Source organism: Anas acuta, chromosome 3, assembly GCF_963932015.1.
Source record: "Anas acuta chromosome 3, bAnaAcu1.1, whole genome shotgun sequence".
NCBI classification, from domain to species: Eukaryota; Metazoa; Chordata; class Aves; order Anseriformes; family Anatidae; genus Anas; species Anas acuta.
Window position 1 is genome coordinate 105,418,441 of NC_088981.1, and position 23,571 is coordinate 105,442,011.

A 23,571-nucleotide genomic window follows, 5' to 3' on the forward strand; every position below is an offset into this window, starting at 1 on the left:
ATTAAGCCTTAATGTTAATGCCTGACATCCAGACTCAAATAAACCAAGTTCAGTAACTGGAAAGGACATGTTAGTTTTTATTTCCCCTTTATTATTTGCAAAACTGCGTGTGTCTGTGTTCTGCTGCTGAAGACTAATGCTTCCTTATGTCATAAGAAATACACGCTTTTTTTTAAGGGTTACTTTGCTCAGTAAGATTTAGATCTCTTCTACATACAAAGTTTTTCCACATCCTTTTGTTACAGCATTTAGCTTTCAGATAGAAGTTGATAAAAGCAGAGATGGCATTACAAAAATATGGAAGCTCATAAATGACTGAAAATCATTGAGTGGGGAGCAGGGAATACAGTATGTTCAAATATTTAAAAAAAAAAAATTTTGAATCTATTTTGGGTATAATTAAAAAAAGCCAATTGAGACATTTTGTGTAAGATGCACGTTGTATTTGTGAGTGGATAAAACAAAGAACATTAACCACATCAGAAAACTTAAAAGTCAGATGGAATCAAAATGGTATAGATATACTCCAGAAATTCCGTTTACGAGACCACAGACCATCTGTATGGTTACTTCTACCTACATCAGAAAAGAAAGTCAGTGTTAAGAAAAACGGATTTCAAAAATACAGTTTTAGCTGACTTAGGGATCTGAGCAAAGCTTAAAATTACTAGATATTACAGATATTAAAAGGAACTACATTACCACAAGGAAATTGTGAGAGAAGAGCAAGATGAATAGAAAATATTTCCAGGGATCTTGAATCAAAAATTGTCACAATAAATAGCAATGCTCCCTATATCTTGATATGCAGTAACAGTAGAGAAGATGCTAATTTCTGATGCATAAGCTATGTTTTTTTTTACCCCTTTTTTCACTCTATTTTGTACGCAAGTAATTACATAATGTGAATTCTCTCGTGCTCTTTCTTAAGTGTGTGGATTAGGAAAGGAGCATGAGACTTAGGACACCTCCAGTTCCCTAACCAGGTGCAGGTTTGCTTGTTGTCATGCTGAGCACATTCTCATTCTCTCATTTTGCCCATCTGCAAAATTAAGATAACACTTGTGTGCCTAATTTAAAGGAGGTAGTGATGTGAGGCTTAAATAGAGTTTATTCTCATTGATCAAATACCTTAAAGCAATTAAGAAAACTGTTAATATATCACTACCTAAGCAATATTTTAGAATTTATTTTTGTACTTCTCAAAGCATTACTTGCTTTGAATGCTGTTCTCTAAAATAAACCGTATACAGCTCCTGAAGCTCCTTCAGATGACTACTTGTACTCTATCCTTGTCTGCATAGCAGATGCATTATTTTTAAGTTGAAATTAAAATATTGAGTTGAATATTGAGCTTTGAGTTGAAATTAGAGTTGAAATCATTTTTTAGGCTAGGTGATACATGTAGTGCAATATACCATACACCATATACTCTCTATGTACACACATCTAATATTTATATAGCTATGAATGGCTTTATCAAGCAGGTCTTTCAAAATACATAGGATGGGGGCAAAGAGGAAAAAATCTGACAAAGCAAGAGAAAGCACTCTACAGTGGCAGGTTGGGAATGGAAGGGATGACAGATTTGAGAAAGTGTAACTGATACAGGTACATTTCACAAGATAAAATTACAACTTTCACAGCAAATTTGGCTCATAAATCAGGGCAAATTTTTTTGTCCCTAATTGGTTTTCACTATTTTTACAATTATTTCTTCTAGTAGTGCTTTATGTAATTCTTCAGTAAGCAGGTCCATAAAATTCAATCTCTAGATTCTTTCTCCAGTATCCAGACATATCCCTATATCTCTCCATTAAACCATTTCCTTTCATCAGAACCTGTTAAAAATCACGTTGCCCTTTCCCAGGGATTTTAAACCTGATGTCTTAAAACTGCCTGGATGGCTTAGGATTTTGTTGGTTCACAAATCTTAAAATCTGTGTGCGTGCAAACTGCTTCTTTGGCAACAAACTGATTTATAGAATAATATTAATAGGTGTTACAATTCTTACAGCTAAAGCCATAAAGGAAGTCTTCAACTGCAACTCAGTAAAACTGAAATTATGAATTGAAAGATACAGAAATGCTCTTTTTAAATGTCTTGCTTTATTAAATTTTTTATACTGCCTATTAAATTTTAAGAGTATCTTCATTTGCAGATTATGAGTAAGGCTATGTCAGCATTCTACTTAGTATCAGTTTTTAAGGGGATTATTAGCCTAGCCACTAAAATCATATGCAGCCTTCAACCCTATGTCAGATTATCTGTTTCAGCGCTCACTGAAGATATGTGCAGCAGCAATAGAGGACTGTAGAGTGAAGCTCTACCTCTTTCTCTAATATGATGGAAAAATATTGCACTTGTATGCTAGACTTTTTATATCACGATGACAGTCACGTATCCTTTGTATGCTTATTGAAAGCTTTTTGACCCTCTTCTGGATACTAGTCAATGGAATGAAATACAAAGCATAATATCTCTGCAATAACAGTGGTATGCAGTTTATGGCTTTCACATCTCAGGAAAACTGAAAAAGATTAAAGAAATATTGAATTTTTTAAAATGAAAGAAACCAAATGTTTTCCACAGCCCATAGAACAAATAAGTTCAGATAACAATCACAACTTTGCCAGTCTCATGCTGAATCCTTGTCTTGCTTATGAATTAATATCCTGTATAGAAAAGAGTATTTCTAGATAAGTAGTACGACTAGTTACTACTCAGAAACAGTGAAATGTTTTCTAATCACAGAAGCATAAAACTACTTATTTAAAGCAGAACAAAACCAACAATACACACACGAAAAATACACCCACACCTACCATCACAGGTCACTACTAGAAATGTTTTATTGCTATTTTTGCTTTCAAAGAAATGTTACTCTATAAAAAAAATAAAAGTATGGAAAGTAACAGAGCTAATTGTTTATTTAGCTTAAGACTCAAGAAAATCAAGATGTCAAAGCAGCTTTTTCCTTAACAAGATGAACTCCTCAAATATACACTTACCTTAAGAATTCCATACTTACTACAAGAACAACCATCAGCATTAACAGTTAAAGTCAGATTACCCAATGCTCTTAGAATAAATATGTAATTTGTAACATTAGTAGTTTTTAAACCATTTACCTGAGTAAAAATTAAACACCTCACACATTCAGCTTCTATTTTTTTTCAGTCCAGAGATAATCATTTTGTCATCTGGCTTTAAATCTTTTATAAAACTTTATAATCATTTAAAAACTTACCGAGACACCAATGAATAGGAAAGCTGGCACACAGACATTGCAATCTCAACAAGCACTACAGGTACTCCCTAAAGTTTTCTACTTAATTTATGTTGCCCCTCTTCCTTCATCTCTGGAGATGGGAGCTACAAGTTTATTCCATATTCAAAGATACATACCAGGGCACAGGAGGCGCTAATTCACGACTAAAACACTAACACTACTGGACAAAATAACTTGTGCTTTTAAGCTTCATAGAATCACACTGGATTTTGCTTTCTTCCTCTCATACAGGAGAGAATCATTTAGATTCAAAAGGAAGGTAAAACAGAAAACAGCTGCATTAGTCTAAAGAACCCAACATATTTAGAGATAAAGACTCTAACCTGACATGGGTAGAAGCAGACAAGAGAAGGGAAGAGTTGTACAGTAATCTTGTCTTATGTATCCTATTTTCTTTCTAAAAGTCTTCCAAGTAACAAAGACAAGTTCTGACTGTCTTTCTAATTTTTCCACAAAACAAGAGATTTACATGTAAAATGAATAATTACATAGACTGGATCCAACTACTTAATATGGTACTATGCCCTCACCTGTACCATCCTTCAAGTAGTAGGGCTCCACTGCAGGAGCTTACCATAGAGGAACAATTATGCTTCCACTGATTTCTTTCTTTAGGACCCAGTTATCAGAGGAGATCAAAGTCCTAACTTCTGCATCTCTAATAATATCACACCCAACCCTCCCTATATATTATACTATGCAATGATTGTCACTGCTAAGATTCCCAAAATCCGGGAAATAAAAAATCTTAAATTTAACAAATGGAACAGCAAGTCATTAAAAAAAAAAAAAACAAGATAGTATACTAAAGATTTAATCCTTCAAGATATTCAGCTTCTCAAATGAATATTAAGCTAACACATCAGCTTTAGTGCACAAAGAATATACATACAGCATAAACAAATGTATAAATTTCAGTTGTTAGACAGACAGAGATTACTTTTTTCCTCCAACTTAAATGGTACTATTATTAAATCAAACTATTTTATTTGACAGACTCAAGAAGATTTACTGGAATTTTAGTACTGCCAATTGTCTATAAAACAAAATATTCTCACCTGCAACTCCTCTAGTCTGAAATGAGCTTTTACTCAAAATTCACATTAGACAAGGCTTTTCTTAGGTATTAACAAAAGGTCAGAAAAGCTGTCTTTCAGACCAGCTTGAAGGTAAAATATTTCATTACTGTAAAATATTCCATTCTGACCCAACAACTGCTTTTCCAGATTACTTTTTAGTGGTATCCTTGAAAACACTAATGATCAGCTCAAAAGTCCTGGAGCATAACACAAATCTGTGTTTCACTGGAGCTCAGTGCCTTCTAACAGCTTACCTGCAACCCTCAGCAAATTCGCAAGTCCCAGGAGCTTAGCAGACTGCTTATAGTTTGTTGACAACTGAGAAAGACAGTCCTTGATGAGACTGAGTCTATCTGAACACAAACGCACTGTTGGAAGAAGAACCAGTGTTAAAGACTACATAAATGAATCTTACTGCCATATTTCTTGCCCAACAGTGTAGGTGAAGAAAGAGAGCTTGGAAATATATCTATAAACGTAAAGTTAAATAACACTACAACATATCCATCCACAGTCACAGACATCTTACTGCATATCACCTGAATTTATGTATTTATTTTAGTAATTTTAAGGTATGTGTCTGTAAGCTGTTTGAAAGGACCCCTTATTTTACTCATATAATGCTCACAAAATAGCAAATTATTTGTCATGCACATTTATACATGCGATTCAAGCAATCGCAAAGAATAAAAATACGCAGTACCTTGCAATGGTAAAATTTTCACGCCAAATTCTTCAAGGTAGCCAAGAGCACGAATGAGATCTAGCTCCTCCTGAATATCACTTGGACAGTCTACAATAAGTTGCAGACAGGATCTAAGTAGGAAGGAAGCAAATTTTTGTAAAAGCAGTTGAATAAATTCAAAGTCTAAATTTCTGGAAAGAGATAACCTCTGCATTCTTGAGTAAAAAAGAGTAACTTGTTGTGCTTATGAAATGTCAAAATACTTGCTGGTCCTGCGCATTATAAATATTTGGCACTATGTTATGGCCAATTAAACATTTTAAACAAATGCTACTCTTGGATAGACATACTCTTTTTCACATATTTGTAATAAGATCAATGCCTAAATCCTCTTGAATTTAGTTGTAACAGATTTAACAAATGAAAGACATTTGAGACATGTATTTACATACATAATTACTTAGGTAAATATTTCATAATAATTACTGGGTTTCAGCTTTGTCATATCCTAGAAGATAAACATAAAACGTTGATTGGAAGCCAAACTTAAGGTCCTTGTCACAAATTCAGCTTCCTCAGCTATATTCAGAAAATGAAAACAAAGTTGATAAAAATATATATATATAACATTATTCTGAAGATGAATTTCCGTATGCAATTACTATTGCTTTGTAACTTTACATAAAACTTTAAATAAAATATGCATGTATTTTATAAATATTATATGGACATGATCATCTTTTATTTAAAACTTTCACTGGAATACTATGTTCATACGTAGTTTTTAGTAATACATGTTTAAGAAAAAAATGGTTTGCAACAGAAACGTATAAATAGAGCTAACATTATATAATTGATTCTGTGAAAGTGAATGCCTTCCAACTTTGACCTAAGGCAACAATGCCTTTACTAATATGTATGTATGTGCTCACATGTGTCCATTTGGGATGGAAGAGGGCACAGCTGTGAATGAATAGGAAAAAATGCATTTTCTGTCACTTTCTGATTAAGTTATATAGAACATAACCCTCTAACTGAAGGTAAACTGCAAAAACATTCTTTTAAATCTTAATGGAAAATACATGATTTGTCAATCTATAAAGCAATTTTCTACTGAGGAGAACTTCCTAATGTGAAAAAGGATAACTAGTTACAAACTATTTGACTGCCTTACTTGGTTAAAGGCTGGTTTGCTGAAGATCTCCCCAAAATGTGCTAACACACATACATACGTATCATCGAAGGTCAAGAAGATGAATTTATATCTTGAGGGGAAGAAAAATACTTTAATCTCTCTTGGCAATTACTAGTTAAATGTACTCATGTCAAAGGGAAAGTATTATTTAAAAGACGCGTCTACCTTTGTAAATGAAATATAAATATTTTTGTTTGGTTATGTGCTTGTATGTTTTACATAAGTAAGTGCCTCAAGGAAAAAGAGAAACTCATTTGGATTAACGTGAAAAAAACAAGATCAATGAAAAAATAAATTACTAGAACAAAAGAGAAAGGCTATATTGATAGCCATACCTTTATTTAAAATATTTAGGTTAAGCCAAGGCATCAGCCTTTGACACAGGCAACATTTGACCACTTTACCTATTTACATTTATGTTGCTAAATACTTTCATATCAATTAACACAAGAATAACACATATCAATTAACACCCATACTGCAACCTCTACATGTAACACTGTAAGTACTGCAGTCTCCTTCATAGAAAGCTCTGTGTCTGAATTCCTTTTTGAAGAACTGTTTGGCAAAGATATTGTTTCCATTATCACATAATTTTAAAGACAGAGAAATAGATCCATGTAAGATTCACAACACATTTCAGAGAAAAGAAATGTCAAGTTTCAACTGAAAGAGAAGTACGTATTTACATATATGATAATTGTAAATATACCTGGCCAAATCCATACAGCTATCAGTCAGACTGGTTGAAGAATTGAAATATTCTCTGCCAGCAGCCAGAACTAGTTCAATACTTCTCATATAGCTGACTTTGTACTGTGGTTTCCCTTTTGATGAAACTGGTTGATCCACTGACCAAGTACTGCAATGCATCATTTGCCCAGCCAGATGGATATTGTCTATACTGCTTGAGCATAGAAGACTTTCTGTGAATATCTAAAAGGAAGAATGGTAATTTAATAATCTGTAGCAACAGCTTAAAGTAAGCATATTTTCATTGTATGGAACCAACCCTTTTGAATAAAAGCATCTTTGAAGTCCAAAGAATACATTCAGTCCAAACAGAAAAAAAAATTGTGGGAACATTCTCCTTGGTAGAAGTTATGTGTTTATTAAGTAAAACTAAAAATAACTATTATTTAGTTAGTTCTACTTCCTGCAGGAAAAAAGAAAAGAAAAAGAAAAAAAGCTTATTAACTGCCTATTTACAGTATGAGTTCAGAAAATAGGAGATCAGAAATTTACACCTATTTTCTGAGGTGTTAATGGGATGCAGGTAGCAGAAAAGGCAGTTCAGTGTTAGGACACTGAAAACATAAAAGAACAAACCCTATACTCCAAAAGAAACTCAAAGTATTTAGAACTAAGTATATAACTTGTCTTTAATTTTGAATCAAGACTATCTTCAAATAACATACATATTAATACACTTCTATATCTAATACGAAACATTTAATTTCAGGTCAAATTTTTGCCCACTGTAAGAGGCTTAATCTCAGTTCCTTAACAATTTTTCAGTATAGCTCAGTATAGGTCTAATGAATAGCAACATATGTACTTAGTCATTTCAGAAACTACTGCAGCTGCAACAATATGGCCTTTGCCAAAGGCTTTTAATTTCATAACAAATTAAAGTATTTCTTCACTATGATGAACCTCTCCAAACCATCTCATGCTCTACATTTGAGCACCAAAGGAACATAGTTCAGTGCTTCATAAATATTATACTATTTGGATCAGCTTCCATTTAATCCTCAAGGAACAGTGAAAAATGAAAAGTAATTCTTAAAATTTCAAATCTTGGAAAATAAAATTGCCAGAGATAGAAAAGGCTTATTTATTCTTGTGTTTCCCAAACACTTTTTGGGAACACTGGTGATTCCCAAACACTTTTTAGAAGTTATTTCCCTAGCAATTCAACATGCAGATGAATGATCTAAATACAAGTCATCAAGAGTTGATCCTCCTTCTTCCTTAACATTCACATACATACAACAATTTACTTCAAGACTTTTAGATATTAAATCTTTCTTTAAGAGGACAGGACTCATTCTGAGTACAATTAAAATATAATAATCATCTGGTCCAGAGGTTAAAAAAAAATATTAAAAAATTACATTAAGATGTAATGCAAAGGAAAAGCTAATATTTTCACTTTCAGTGTGCTGTAATACTCAATTTTTTAAATGCACTTTAAAGCTCTATGTACACTAAGCCTTAGCTTATCACAAAACCAGGAACGTCAAATACATCGTAGATCTTTGTGCAACTTCAAAGTTCAAGCTGCAGAGAAAGTCAAATTTTATGTATAGGTTAAACCCCGTTTGCTTTTTTCCTTCATTATTTCTTTCTAATTTGCTTCAAAAACTCTTCCCAAGGGCTACTCAGATTGGCAGCCATAAGCAATTAAATCTGAAAACTGTAATAAAAAAACTTGTATTAAACTTAAAAGATGTCAAGTTTTAAATAGATTTTAGTGGGTATGGCACTGTTTCTATAATAAACCAGTACAGTGAAGTGAAAATGGAAATAAACAGTACATTCCATGGAAAATTCTACATCAGTCTAATAGCTCTCCTTCTTTGCAAATAACAATGACATAGTTTTGGACTTTATGTACATGGCAGGTTTGTGGGTTTGTGGGTTTTGTTTGTTTGTTTGTTTTTTGTTTGTTTGTTTTCCCCTTAAAGAAATTAGATTTCCCTTCTCATGTTATTTTACTTCAATTGCATAAAGTAAAAAGCCCAAAATTATGCGTCTTGGGTGATACTAACAAACTACATGTTTAAGAAATGATTACTTGAAAATAACATTTAGCTAAAGACTGTTTACTTTCCATTAAAGTATTTGTAAACATATCTGTAAATGACATTATGAAGGTTCAAGAAGTTGACACAATTTAGAAAACATAAATAATTCTAGTAAAAGATATTTTACAGGATATTTATTAGAGGGGCTTTTGATTAAATGTATTAACACAGGAATTTTGTTTGCATTGACTAAAAATTCCATTAAAAAAATCAGTAGACAACCAAGTAATAACACATGAAAGTGTATTTACATTTGTAAGCAACAATGTGAAATGAGAATTTGTAGCTTACTTGGGGCATAAATCAATGAGAAAATATAAAACTCACCTCATAGCAAGTATCTGATTGTAAGCATGTGTATACTTTCTGCTGCATGTCTAACATATCCTGGAGCAACTCTTTCCATTGTGTCTCATTGACTGATGGTTGCCTACAAACATTTTCAAAATTAAATATTCTATTTCTCAATAAGTGTAAAGAAAAGCAGTAGATAATACTACAATTTCATCATAAAAATATGCTTTCTCAAAAGACATTTCAATCTTTAATTGGACTTTTTACTAAAAATGATTTATAAAGACTGAAGACTTTTAATATTAACTACAAATTTAAACCATGTATGTGGGTTAAAATTGTTTGACAAAATCCAGTAACCAAACTATTTTTGCTTTTTGTTTTCTGTGGAATAAGATAGGTATCTTTAGAAATCCTTATCAAAATCCCCCAGTTAGTTTTGGTAACTTCCAACAGATATCAGAAAGCTGGAAGTGCTATCTTCCTCCTAACTCAGCAGAAACAGGGTAAAAACAAGTTTGAAACAGCAACTGAGGATCACTGAAGTGTTGTTTACTGTAGGCCAACTCAAAGGACTGATCGACTTTGTGCGATTGTAGAACAGCAGTGCAGTTGTTTTTGCTAAAATCCAAACTGTATTCAGTTTCTTGACCCTCTGGAATCATGCGTCTTTGTTAAACACGGTATTTCCTGTAAAATTTCCTGTGTACCATCAAAACATTTTCTAATAAAAACACTATGAAGGTTTTTGGACATCACCTTAAGATTGACAAATCACTGTTTTAAGCTATACAAATTATTTCAGCTACTAGCGATTTTCTCAAGTGATATTAGCTTTCACTTTTACAAAGCAAAGTGTCTCTACGAGGAAGTAGAAATATCAACATTTTTCCTACAAAGGCACTGACTTGATCTTTCTAAAAAAAGATTCCTAAAAGTCTTAAAAAGCTTTCAGCATGCTCAAGTTAAGTATTACCCTATCACCACCAATAAAACATTGTGCATGTTCAAGCAGGAAAAAAAAAAAAAGAAAAAAAAAACACTGATGGCTGCTTTAACCAGGATTCATTCTTTTTATCTGTTTATGCCAAGAGCTGTGTAATAATTTATGCACACTTAGAAGACCAGTTAAATAGGGTAGTTCTTATACAGAAAAATGTAAAAATTATACTGAAAATAAGGGGCATAATCAATACATAAAAGCAATAAATAACCCTGTTACAACAGCTACTGAGAAAGCAAAACAAAAAAAAAAATACAAATCCTACACTTCCCATAAAATTAAATAGATCTTTAAGAACATCATTTACAACACGTTAACTTCACTGTACATCATTTTGCTGTGTTTTGCAGCAGCCAGCAAGCCTTTTAGGCTTGTTAACTTGAACGCAAACACACTGAAACAAGTCCGAAGCAAGACATTTTCGTATGTGGAGAGTGCAGCAAAAACACTAATTATGTTAATCATCAGTTTAACAAATGTGTTTTATGTACTCTGTGTTCAATTTAAACAGCACAGTTCCCTATCATAAAAAAAACAGTTAGGTACACTCTCTGAAATTAAGTACTGTTCCCCTTACTGTCATATCCCCCTTTATCTCCAGTTCCCCTTTGAATACTAACTTGCGACCTGTGTGCCTTGTCAGCCTAATCATCAGTTTCCGTGCCTCCTCGGCATTGTCTTTTGTGTCTTTCACAAAGGAAACAGGTTTCTGAAGTCCATGCTTCTCCAACAGCTCTGACACACTGCAAATAAATGGTAAATATTTTTAATTTCTACACAGTTGTACAACTACCTCTGCTGCTGCTTTCCTAAAGCTGTTATCAAACAATGCATTGCAAATGCAAACAAACAGTGTAAAGTCTGTAACAATATGGATTAGCCACAGTAAAACTATTTACTTTAAAAAACTGCAGGGCTAATGCACAACACAATAATGTGATAAACTATCTTCACAGTTTTCAGTTTTTCACCAAAGTATTACAATACGTCACAATATATGTTAGAAATAACCTTCCTACTCCTCTGGAAAAATACTTTTATTCCCAGCAAAGTGTTTGTGTATTTTTCTAATATTCAAAAAGCAAAAACCACTCAAAAGTTTTAAGTTCTGAATATAAAAACCTTACAGATAATCATGTTGACATCTCTAAAACCAACATAAAAAAAATAAAAAAGCAGCAAGAATATTTGTCATAATAAGGTTTTTGGCTATACCCAGCGACATATTTAAGAATACATTATGTTGGCTAAATCAAATACCTCAGAATTTGTTCCAGTTCATCTACTGCATCATGAAGAGAGTTAGTTATATCTGTTTCAGGCCTGCAAAAATACATAAGAAAAAAAATAATATCTTTGTATCTATATAATAAGAATATATCAAGATAAGCCGTACAAAGTTGGAAACATTCCTTGATAAGAATCAAATACACGTCTTTGTTTGTAAAGATTAAAACTGCTGGCTTCTTGCTGGAAGGATAACTAAAATTGAAAGGGTCCCTCAGTCTCCAAAAAATATAACGTCCCTAGACTTTTCACAGGATCTCTACCTGTCAAAGAAACTGGAAGAATACTTTGTATCTCCTCATACCTTCATTTCCTCAACAATTACCTGTCTTTCATACAGGTCTTCCATATGACAACCTTTCTCACATGCTGATAAGTAGCAATGACTGACTAAGTGCAAGACATCACTAACTGTAACAGGACCAGCAAGATTACTAAGATAACATTATCATTTGGTCTCATTTCACCAAAATATAAAAGCCTAAAGAAGTAATACAGAAAGAGCTTTGGTCTGCACTGCTTTAAAACATATATTGTTACATTATTTAATAGTAGACATAAAGAGCACACACACATATGAATATACATACGGCCAGTATAATTCAGATAGGAACAGAATATTCCAGTAAAATTACATACCCTCTAAGGATGTAGCAATTATTATTAAAGTATTACTACACAACAATATTTAACATCTAAAATATTTACAAATAACTAGCTGAAAATGCTTACCCATATCCTCTTTGTGGAAGGCATTCCAAAATATCATAACAGAGAGCAAGCTGGTCATCTCGTTCACAACTATAAATACATTCCAATGCTGTAATCATAAGCTGGTCTTGCTCAGGTATAATTTTTTGCTGACACTAACAAGAAAAGAAAGCATTCCACTGTATGTATTTTTTTTGTTTCTAATTAAGCAGTTGAGTTTCTTCTGAACATAGAGAACATCTAAATAAATAAATCTCCTGGTTGTAATCAGTAAGTCCCGGACAACAACCTAGTGAAGTTCCTTTTGAAGTTACAAGATCTAAAACAACCCAGCTAGTCTCCTACAGTGCAGATACCTGAAATAGCTCTGGTCCTTCATTATTTCATTATACGCTACTTGAATTTAAGAGGTAGAGAGGGTACAGGTCAAAAGAAAGGAACTGCTGCAAACATTTGTCAGATCTGTTTAACATGTACAACAGCAGCAATACATATAAAAAGAGATGTGTTTTTCCTTCACTGGTTGATTTCTGTCCATACACCTAGAATGTTCAAAGGTATGCAAAAACATATGGTATATGCACTAAAATAATTATTTAAATTGTACAAGCAGCATGAAATGGTCACACAATGTAACTTCCACCCTTGCTCACTGAACTGCTGTCTCTGTGGCTTCCACTGTATTCTTTGCATTTGTTGGGGAAAGAGAAGAAGGGTTTCAGGGGGAAATCATCTGAAATCTAGTGATAGTAAAATTCATTAGGAAAAAAATCTAAGGGAGAACATAAAACATCATGCCCAATTTTTAAGAAATGCTTATGCCAAAAATTTATTTTAAACCCATCACTAGGAAATTACTGCAAGAGCCTTTACAATAATTTTTAGCTCTAATAGGTCAAAATAGTAATTACATTAGCTTGGCAGTCTCTTCAATGACACTTCTGATTAATGCTTTCTAAAACACAACAAATGTTAAGTCCAAAAAGTAGGGAAAGAGCATAGAGATGATCTATCTGCTGTAGAAAATGTACTAATCCTATTTTTGAGTTGAATTCTTCAGTACAAGAATTTCCCAAGAAACCAGTGAAGTCATCAAGATTCTATACTTACAGCAGGTTTTGAACTCTGAAAAATCTTCAGAGGCAGAGTCAGGTCTTCCTTTGCTAATGTTACTAAATATTCTTTGAAGAGTGAATTTGCCAGACCAGGGGACTGATTTTCACAGCGGTGTAGGAAAGGGATCATCCACTGATAAACATTCTTCACATATTTTTCATCAGAGGACTGTAAAGCACCATGAGTTACAGAGATGGGAAAAAAGAACAAAGTCAGTTTTGTTTCCCAAAACAAATGAACAACAACAAAAAAAAAAAACCACAGAACATTTTGGTCAACAAAACTGAAACAGTATCTCCACCTATCACAAAATACAGCTGAAGCTTAACCTTTGCCACTGCTGCACAGAGCACTAAGACATGAAATACTGAAACAATTCATCATCTTACTGATACCAATGGTGTGGGAAGACCAAGCTGTACATGAGTAAAGCCCATTAGCTGACAAATGCCAAGCTCTCCTCCTTTTCCTACAGTTTCAGGATGAACGGAAGATTGGCTTGCATCCCCATCAGACTAGTATTACTTCCAATATTTAAGGATAGCTGCATGAGCTCCTCTAGAGTACACACATTCTTTTAACTATTTCAGACCCCTGTTCTATCTGTAGGTATTTTCCAATCTTTCCACAAAAGACGAGATTTCACCTGTTCTGAAATGCCATGCACAGGCTGAATATAAAGATGAAAAACACATATGCTGCAGAGACAAATATTAAGATTTTTTCACCAACATTTACAGACATCAAAAAACATCCAAGGAAAACATCCAATGTGTATCTGCAGCATCACTGACAGCTACACTGAAGATCCTATAGAAAGGGACAATGAAAAAGCAATTCACAGCTTTAACAAGCTTTGACTTTTATTAGATTTATTAATGTTTGATCCCGTGTCTAGGATGGAAGAACAGGTCTTTAACAAAACTAAACCATTAAAACTTTTTTTTAAAAAAAAAAAAAAACAAAAAAACAAAAAACAAACAAAGGCCCCCAGTAAGTGTTAGATTCCCATTAAATTCAAGGCGGAGGCTCATTAGAAAAACGTCGGCCCCTAGCACTATCTTTAAACACATGGGATTCTAGGGTAACCTGAACTACTGGAAATCAAGGCATACTTAGCGATCTGTTCAAAATACTTACGTTTTTCATCAACAGTCTCAGCTTCTCAATGTCCTTCATCTCTACTAGTTCCTTTAAAGTTAATGTTCGATCACCATCAGTTTCATAAACTACTGTCTCAAGAGTGATCAGGTTGTCACAAAGCACCTGCAGACCAGGGATATTCCTCTCCATGCCAAGACGAACAAGGGACAGAGCACAGTCCACCTGAAAAATAATTAAAAAAAAAAAAACTCCACTGTGCAACTGTTTGCCAAAAAACAACTTCAAAAGTCCAGTCTGTGTCCTGTTTGTGTAACTATCTTCTTTCCTTGTTCCCCTTGCTCAAGAGGGGATTCTAAATTCCTAGAAGTTTTTGTTGCCTATTTCAATATGGATTGCTATTCTCAGCTTTATAAAGACCAAATAAAATGCTTACCCTTGGTGGATGATGCCATTACAGGCCTTTTGGCCATGGTGTGCCCTACAGATGCACATAAACTAGAAAAATACCTTTTTTGATTCTTTCTGTAGGTCATACAGAAATAAGGCATCTCATCTTTCTCCATGCACTATAAACGATTGCTTGAAACTAAATTTATCAGTTAACTGACTGAAGTTATGTGTATATCTGTGTGTAATGTGACTTTTCTAGCTGTCCATGAATTACTGATTTTAATTGGTGCATTTCATTCCACAGAATATAATCAGTGACTGAAGACATCTTTACGTGAAAGATTCTGCTTTGATTTCTAAGAACGCAATATTGACTGTATGTATTCAGTGAGGCAGACAAAAGCCTGGAACAGTAGAGCACAATCTCATTTATGTTATTAATTTAATTGATCCTTGGAAGTTGCTTTTATTTCCATAGCTGCTGATAGGCTGTTAATCACAGGGAATTAAGATTAAAGATGCCTGAAAAACTGCAAACTTGAAAAACAAAAGAACTAGACCAGAACTAACCTATATTGATACTTCCATCCAACCTTTTTTTTTTTTTTTCATGCAGCTATATGGGCTTGAAAAGCAATAAACCAACAGAGCACATGAGCTCTATTTGCACTGCTTATCTTTACCACACAGGACTTCACACGTTTTTAAAACATAAAGAAAATAATAATGTAGAAATAAGCTGCCTGATAGTTTCACAACCATACAATAAACCTGCCAAGAAGCAATTGTGACGGTACTACACAGAATCATAGAATGGTTTGGGTTAGAAGGGACCTTAAACATCCCCTAGTTCCAAACACCCCAGCATAGCAGGGTCACTTCCCACCAGACCAGGTTGCTCAAAGCCTCGTCCAACCTGGCCATGAACACTTCCAGGGATGGGACATCCACAGCTTCTCTAAGCAACCCGTTCCACTGCCTCAAGACCCTCACAGTGAAGAATTTCTTCCTAACATCTAACCTAAATCTACACTTTTTTCAGTTTAAAATGATTATCCGTTGTCCTATTACTATACCCCTGACAGAGTCCCTCCCCAGCTTTCCTGTAGCCCCCTTTAAGTACTGGAATGCCACTGTAAGGTCTCCCTGCAGCCTTCTCTTCTCCAGACTGAACAACCCCAATTCCCTCAGCCTGTCTTCATAGGAGAGATGCTCCAGACCCTTGATCTTCCTTGTGGCCCTCCTCTGGACTCGTTCTAGTATAGCCATGTCCTTCTTGTGCTGAGGGCCCCAGAGCCAAACAGTCTAGGTAGTCTCACAAGAGCAGAGTAGAAGGGGAAAATCACGTCCCTCGACCTGCTAGCCATGCTGCTTTTGGTGCAGCTGAGAATGCAGTTGTCTTTCTAGGCTGGAACCACACACTGCTGGCTCATGTCGATCTTCTTGTCAACCAATACCCCCAAGTTCTTCTCAGGGCTGCTCTCAGTAATTAGCATTTGACAGTGACATTTCTGAATACCTTATATCGGTATACGACCTAATGCTATGTGACACCATAAACCATGTTTCCTGATACACACTCACAACGTTCCCTCCCTTTACTTAATTACAAATACAAGACACAATGGTAAGCAGATTTCTTCCACTAAAAGTGTTGTCTGCTATGGTAAGTCAAGTGAAAGAGAATCTACAGGCTTCCTGTTCATTCCTATGGATTAATTATTTACCTGACTGAATTTCAGAGCAAGCACGAGTATGCTAAAGTACTTGGGAAAAAGCATCCCATTAATACCCATTAAGATAGGCTTCTACTGAAGAATACTGATCAGCCTGAAACAGCCATCATTGTTTCCTCGCTGCTATTCTCACCTGCATAGAATATTTTTCTATTTCCTGTGCTCTGCTCAAATACCAATCAGTCACAAGCTCTACTGAAAGTTCAGTAGTCCTGTACTTCAGTAATTCCGGCTGTGTTTCATAGAGAAATTCGCCTTCATCTTGTAAAGTTGGTTCAACAATCATCCTTAAAAAAAAAAAAAAAAGTATGTTTAAATATAAGCATATATTTACTTATATTTTTTCACATTAGTCTTCTTCATAAAACTTTAGGTCATTCTGAAGACGAACAGTACAAATCAACCTATCATTGCACCAATAACTTGAGGGGACTCAAAATGCCAATCCCAGTATTTACTTTTATCAGCAAAGTAACTAACTGGAGATACCAAACGTAAGATGGATCACAAAAGATAGATTCCTCTCTACTAAAGACACAAGTATGCTTAATTCATGCTTTCCATCTGTTATTCCCACAAAAAGGCAGTTACATGATCCATTAATGCAGCTACGATAATGTTATGATTTACAACTTCCCGTAAGATATTCTTCACAAAATCACAGTGAACGTAACAGCATAACATGAAAGACTGCTTGGTCTTCCAGTCTCATTAAGAAAGCTCAAAACATAAACTAGTGTGCACAAAAGTGAGAAATTAGACTTTCTATTTACTGCATTTTAATTTACCTGCATTCTGCTTTTTCACACCAGTCTTCTTCACGATGTTTCTGTTCATTCCAAGGAACAATTTTCAATGTTCCCTGCTTGTAACTGGTATAACAGAAAACGGAATGCAAATTTATTAAAAAAAGTGAAAAAAAGTGATGACATTCAATTAATGGAATACAAAGCACATGCAAGTATTTCAGTGAATTCATGATAAGGATGTCATTTGATTACAATGCCAGTTCCTTAAATTTATCACTTCTTAATGTAGTTATACAAGTACGATTCCACCTGTAGGATATTATCTGTACAAATACATATACTACCTATACCATTTAAGTAAACTAAAAAATTCAGTATCATCTTTTTACTTTGTCTTTGATAGAAGTCACTACAAAAGAATCTTTACTGCTTCATGGTTAGTATCCTGACTTCATACGCTACCACAGAAGACTGAATGGGTGAAAACCTACAATCTTCACAGTTTAAAAAAAAGTAATTTTTCAAATTTTCACACAAATCATTTTATTCAACTAAAGCAAGATATGCCCTGCTAGTACTGATCTTCTCAATTAAGTTTAACATGGTTTTCTGACTACTAACACCCGCAGTGAAACATTTTCTACATACTGAGGTTGAAGAAAAAAGTCCATTTGAGATAGAGATTAAGAACACAAGTTATTACTAGAACGATTAGTTACAGCTTGCTATTGTAGGCTAGTTGTTTAAGCAGCATGAAACCTGAGAAAACCATACTGAGACATGCGGAACATAAACTAAGGAGAAATAGAAGAGCCTCATTTTCTCCCGACCCTGATAATAAAACGCAATAGTAATACTGCATGGACAATCCCTATTTACAAGTTAACTGATACTCCATTGAAGAGCAGCAGTGTTGTAACATAGTAGCTTAAAAAGAAACACTTTTCCAATACACAAATCAATTTCACAACATAAGAATCAAAACAAAAAACTGTAAATCAGTAACTCTATCTCAGTCAGTAAGTCATTAAATGCATAAGGATATTTAACAAAGCATCTAACAACCCCTCCTTGTATACACGAGCATTTTTCCAAGGTCACCCATCCTTCCTTTCTCTACTTTATGCACAATAATATTCCGTGTTTTATCCATTGTGATTCCAACCTTCCACATAATACGTGCAGTAGGAACAGAGCAATAAATTGGCCTGCAGGCTGCTAAAGTGAAAAGAGAGGAAGTAAAAAGATAGAAAACAACTAATTCTTATGTCTCAGGTATAGTAACACCTCCATTTCAACTCTAGTTCAGCCACGTGAAGTTGAACAAAGGCCTCCACAATTACATTTTAATCAGAAAGAAGCATTACATCAGGAGATGCACAGATTTCAGGTGTTTTTTGTTGTTTTTTTTAATCTCTTCAATAACAAATATTGCATTATTTAAATATTAATATATAAAACTGGGTTCATAAACTAAATGAATAAGGCACACATGAGAACATTATTAGCTTAGTGGTATGGTTTAGTGGAGAACTTGTTAGTGTTAGGTCAGAAGTTGGACTAGGTAGGTGATCTTGGAGGTCCAACCTAGGTGATTCTATGATTCTGTTATTATGGAAAGCTCAGTTCATAAAGAACAAGCTGAAACATCAAAGCAAATAAAAGCCAGTGTAATAACATTCCCTTCTAAAATAGAAAATCAAGAGCAGCTCTTTATATTGTAATCAAAAATGTTCTTCTATATGTCCTATTAAACAAAAAAGGAAATGGGACAAAATTTTACTATCCAAGACTACTACTTTTCATAGGCTCTCTAGTAACATTTTTCTGTCCACTTCCCAGTAGGTTTGAGAAGGTATTTCAAGTTGGATTGTGTTGTCTGTCCTAATATTAACACAGCTTACTAAGGCAGGGGGGGAAGACAGCAGAAAAGACAAGAGTTGCATTTTAGAAGCCATTGAGAAGCTGTTCTGCAGCTTTCCCTGCAAAATTGTCATCTAAGGTATCCTACTAGCTATCCTTCAGCCATAGACAACTCTAACCCCAAGCATTACAACTACCCTTGCAAAACAACAAGAGGAGATTTTTGGACAGCAGCTCTGATTTCATGTTATAGACAATCTTTTCTCTCAAACTTTGCTACATATAATAATACTGTAACTGCTGTTCTGCCTCCAAGAATTGTAGTGCAAAGACTTCTCAAAATTCTGACTTTTTGGGGGCTAAATATGCTGCTGCTATCCCTCAATATGAGATGTGAAGAAAAAAAAATAGCAACTTGCTGAGGAAGATCTCAGTCCATTACTATTCCCAAGCTTTTCCCTTTGACAATTCCTCTGTTTCCCTTCCCCTTACCTCCAAAATCCATCAAGTAAGGAAGCAATGTACAATTTGACCTCCCTACTGAAAAGGATGCAACACAGAAAAAGTGGTAAAGTGCAGAGACAAACAATTTGAATGACCATAGGTAAGAAATGTGTGATCATTCCTTTTGTGAAAGCCTGAGCACATTGAGAAATGCTGGAGGAAAGAAAGCAACCAATGTGCGTTTTGTTTTTTTTTTAAACAAAGTTGCTTTCTTTTTCCATGTCACTTAAATAGAAAATGGCATTTCACTGTTTTTACTTCCTACAACATGGTAAGTATCGAAAAGACTAGCAGGGCCTCGTTCAAAATCAAAAGCAGCAGATACTAGCTTATACCATGTACACATAAGCTCTTAACTACCCACTGCCCAACAGAGGATAAAAAAATGAGTCTTTGGTTTCACAATTAGAAAGTTATCAGAATAAAGAATAAATAATAAAGCATCATAAAGTTTATTACACATCTAGAAAATACCAAGTTCAGGAATATTTGAGCCATATATTAAAGTTTCTTGAGAACCTTCAGGTAAATGTGGCAATGTGCTTGTCCATACCACTTTTTTTCCTCCCCTTTCACATTGCCTATTGGCCATTTGTCTTCTACCAAGACCAATCTCATGTTTCGCCAAAGGGTTTTTGCAGGACTGAAACCTACAGTTGCCCACACACATCAATTCAAGAAGTTCTATAAGCTTACTTCAAAAGTTTTTCATAAAAGCTTATTAGGAGACTTCACCACAAAATACTGAAGAGTAGACTTTTTGATTCATATGAAAAAATCATCATGCAGTGCAGTCTTGACTGGAGACTTTCATTCCATCTTTTTCCCCTTCTCACAGCAGAAAAAGTTAAATACTTTGAGTCAGGTCTATGGAAAAGCGAACAAAAATTCTTTTGAAACTATTTTCTGCTCTGGCTTGATTTGCCATTTCAAAAGTATTCAGGTTCACCATAGGAATATACTTAGAAAGTAATTTCAGATTTGTAACGTTCTCACCAAGAAGCAAACAGCAATCAGCACCTATGTTCTCTAAATGCTTAAAGGAAACAACATTTAAAAAAAAATACGTAACTGTGAAGTATCTTATCCTAGTAGAATTAAGCAATTGTAAAAAGTCAGTCTTAACATACATGTTTCTTCTCAAGCTAAATTCACAAAAAACACACACACGGAGCTAATTGTTTATTTCATTCACCTCCTCAACAATTCTAAAAAAATTCTCAAATCCCTCCTGTCCCCTATTTGACTGCATTCTGCCTTCCTTGCTTTCTCCCCTCATTCTGAAGAGTTTAGAAAATCTCTTTGCATATTAATTCTAACACAAGGACTGAAATAAAGCAATTTTGCCACTAGCAAAGGATAGATCAAGGTACCTAAGCATTTTACAAAGTCAAAGAAAATATTAAAGAGATGTATTTAACTCAACATTTATCACAAGGCTTTTTCTTTTTCTTAAATAATTGTTATGTTTTAGCATAGATTCCCCTCTTCTCCCCCAAACCCCTTTACCCCGTAGCTCTGTATCAGTAACTACAACAACATATGCAGAAAAGAGTAACAAAAATCTGGGAAAGTAACTGCGATCAGCTGAGAAACAGTAAGTTTAGAAAGTTTTCAGGCATTAAAATACTGCAGCATTCTGCAAACCCAAAAGCACTGAATGCAAATGAGACTGAGAAGAGGAAGAGATAGGAAAGTAAGTATATGCTAAGAGACAGGGTTTCCATTTTTCTACCATTATTTTGTTTACAATAAACATGCAGCAAACTCAGCACCACTGGAACACATCAGAACTACCGCATAGAATACATAAGTCTGCCTGGTGTGGAAGGAAATTCAGCATGCACAAGTAGCTTGCTGTACGGGGAACATACAGTCTATGCTACTGCCTCCAGCATTCATTAGGCTCTCCGCTTATGCTATGCAATTTTAGCACTTTGCTCTAGAAACTGAAATTCCACAGAGGTCAAAGACTGTACTTAGAAACAAAACGGGCACCTGAAATTCCAGGTGCTGGAACAGATCTCTATAGTCACTAAGGCAGGCATCCTTTTCCAATTAAAAGAAACTTATCAGGTGCAACATACCTAACTCCACACAAAGATTACCTAGGAGTTTCTTTTTGTATAGCCTTTTTTCTTCTACTTCTCTCAGCAACTGTTTCTCCCATCCTTGCCGCCCCCCCCCCCCCAATTTTTTTTTTATTTTTCTTTTAACATTAGAGTAAATATGATTGGTGCTCAGTAAATTGACAAATTAGGGAGGTATTCAACTCTATTTCTGCAAAAAGAGCTCATTTTTCCTTTGTTGCTCTTTCAACTCTATTGTTTGCATTGGGTTGCCAACTCTTCACATTCTTTGCTCTGATAAAAGAGACCCATGCTATTGTAGCTTCTGTACCTTACCAACTGCATTCATTCAAACCTGCAGATTATTTTTCTCTCTAAGGACAATTCTTTCTATTGCCGATGGTAACTTTGTGTTTGGTTAGTTGGTGTTTTTTGTTTTGTTTTGTTTTGTTTTTCCTTCTTTCTTTCAAGCATTTCATTCAGGGGAACTGTCTGAGATTCTTTCAGCTGAGGATTTGATTTATTCTAGTTTTCCTTTGTAAAACCGTGCAAATTGAATCCAGCCTGGAAAACAAAAGTCAGTTCACCCCAACACACTTATGAAATAGTATCTTTTTGCTGAAAGACATGTACATTTTTAAAATAGTGGGGTTTTTTTTCTTCAAACTATTTGGGTAGCATATGAATGTTTGCCTTTTTTAAATTTATCTCCCATTGCCCGAAAAAAAAAATGAGAAAATACTAATTTTCTATTTGAAAGCTTGAATGTTACATACTGAAATAGAACATAATGCATTTAAATGAGACAACAGGTACTGACTGATATGTTAAGAGAAAAGCTATATAGTAAAGATACTGAACAGCAAAATAAGGTAGTATTTCCGTCAAATGTTTTGTTATCCACTCAAAAATTGTTTGAAGAATGTACTTCATAATGATTTTATTAAATTTTATTTTTAAATATTCTTTTTGGTGATAAGCAATATAAAATACTGAACCTTCAAATATTCTTTTACCCCTGATAACACTTGTATGCCTACCAGAATTACCAGCTTTCGTATTTTACTGTATGTACACTACAAAGGAGTTTAGACTTCATATTAAATTCTATAATCCCACTATGCACCGATACGAATGCATCAAAATAAGGCTAAATAATACAGGATTTGCAAGGGAAATTTTATAAAGTATTCTTTTTCATTTTAACCCGGAAACTGATTTGGCCAAGGTCTGTATTCTTAGAGAGCAACCATGGAATCACAGAATATCCCATGTCGGAATGGAACCAGAAGGATCATTGAGTCCAACTCCTGGCTCCACACAGGACCGTCCCAAAATCAGACCATGTGTCCAAGAATGTTGTCTGAACACTACTTGAACTCCAGCAGACTCAGTGCCATGATCGCTGCCCTGGGGAGCCTGTCCCATTGCCCAACCACTCTCTGTGAAGAGCTTTCTAACACCCAGCCTGACCCTCCCCCGTCCCAGCTCCATGCCGTTCCCTCGGGTCCTGTCGCTGTCCTCAGAGAGCAGAGCTCAGCACCTTCCCCTCCGCTCCCCTCGTGAGGGAGCTGCAGGCCACCATGAGGCCTCCCCTAGGCCTGCTCTGCTTGGGGATGAACAGACCAAGGGATCTCTGCTTCTCCTCTTATATCTTTCCCTCCAGACCCTTTGCCACTTTCA

The 23,571-nt window shown here is 34.7% G+C and overlaps 1 protein-coding gene across 3 annotated transcripts in view; it reads right to left on the bottom strand.

Annotated features, from left to right (window-relative positions):
• The window catches only part of NBAS (NBAS subunit of NRZ tethering complex), a 178,030-nt gene that overhangs the window by 113,164 nt on the left and 41,295 nt on the right, over positions 1-23,571 (bottom strand). For all 3 annotated transcript variants that reach the window (XM_068678623.1, XM_068678621.1, XM_068678622.1), the window contains exons 22-32: positions 17,492-17,575; positions 16,837-16,990; positions 14,614-14,799; positions 13,468-13,641; positions 12,379-12,512; positions 11,620-11,682; positions 10,980-11,102; positions 9,390-9,492; positions 6,965-7,188; positions 5,076-5,188; positions 4,627-4,740 (exon numbers count right to left, since the gene is read on the bottom strand). In XM_068678623.1, the coding sequence (XP_068534724.1) occupies positions 4,627-4,740; positions 5,076-5,188; positions 6,965-7,188; positions 9,390-9,492; positions 10,980-11,102; positions 11,620-11,682; positions 12,379-12,512; positions 13,468-13,641; positions 14,614-14,799; positions 16,837-16,990; positions 17,492-17,575 (1,472 nt within the window). The remainder of the gene's footprint in view (positions 1-4,626; positions 4,741-5,075; positions 5,189-6,964; positions 7,189-9,389; positions 9,493-10,979; positions 11,103-11,619; positions 11,683-12,378; positions 12,513-13,467; positions 13,642-14,613; positions 14,800-16,836; positions 16,991-17,491; positions 17,576-23,571) is intronic.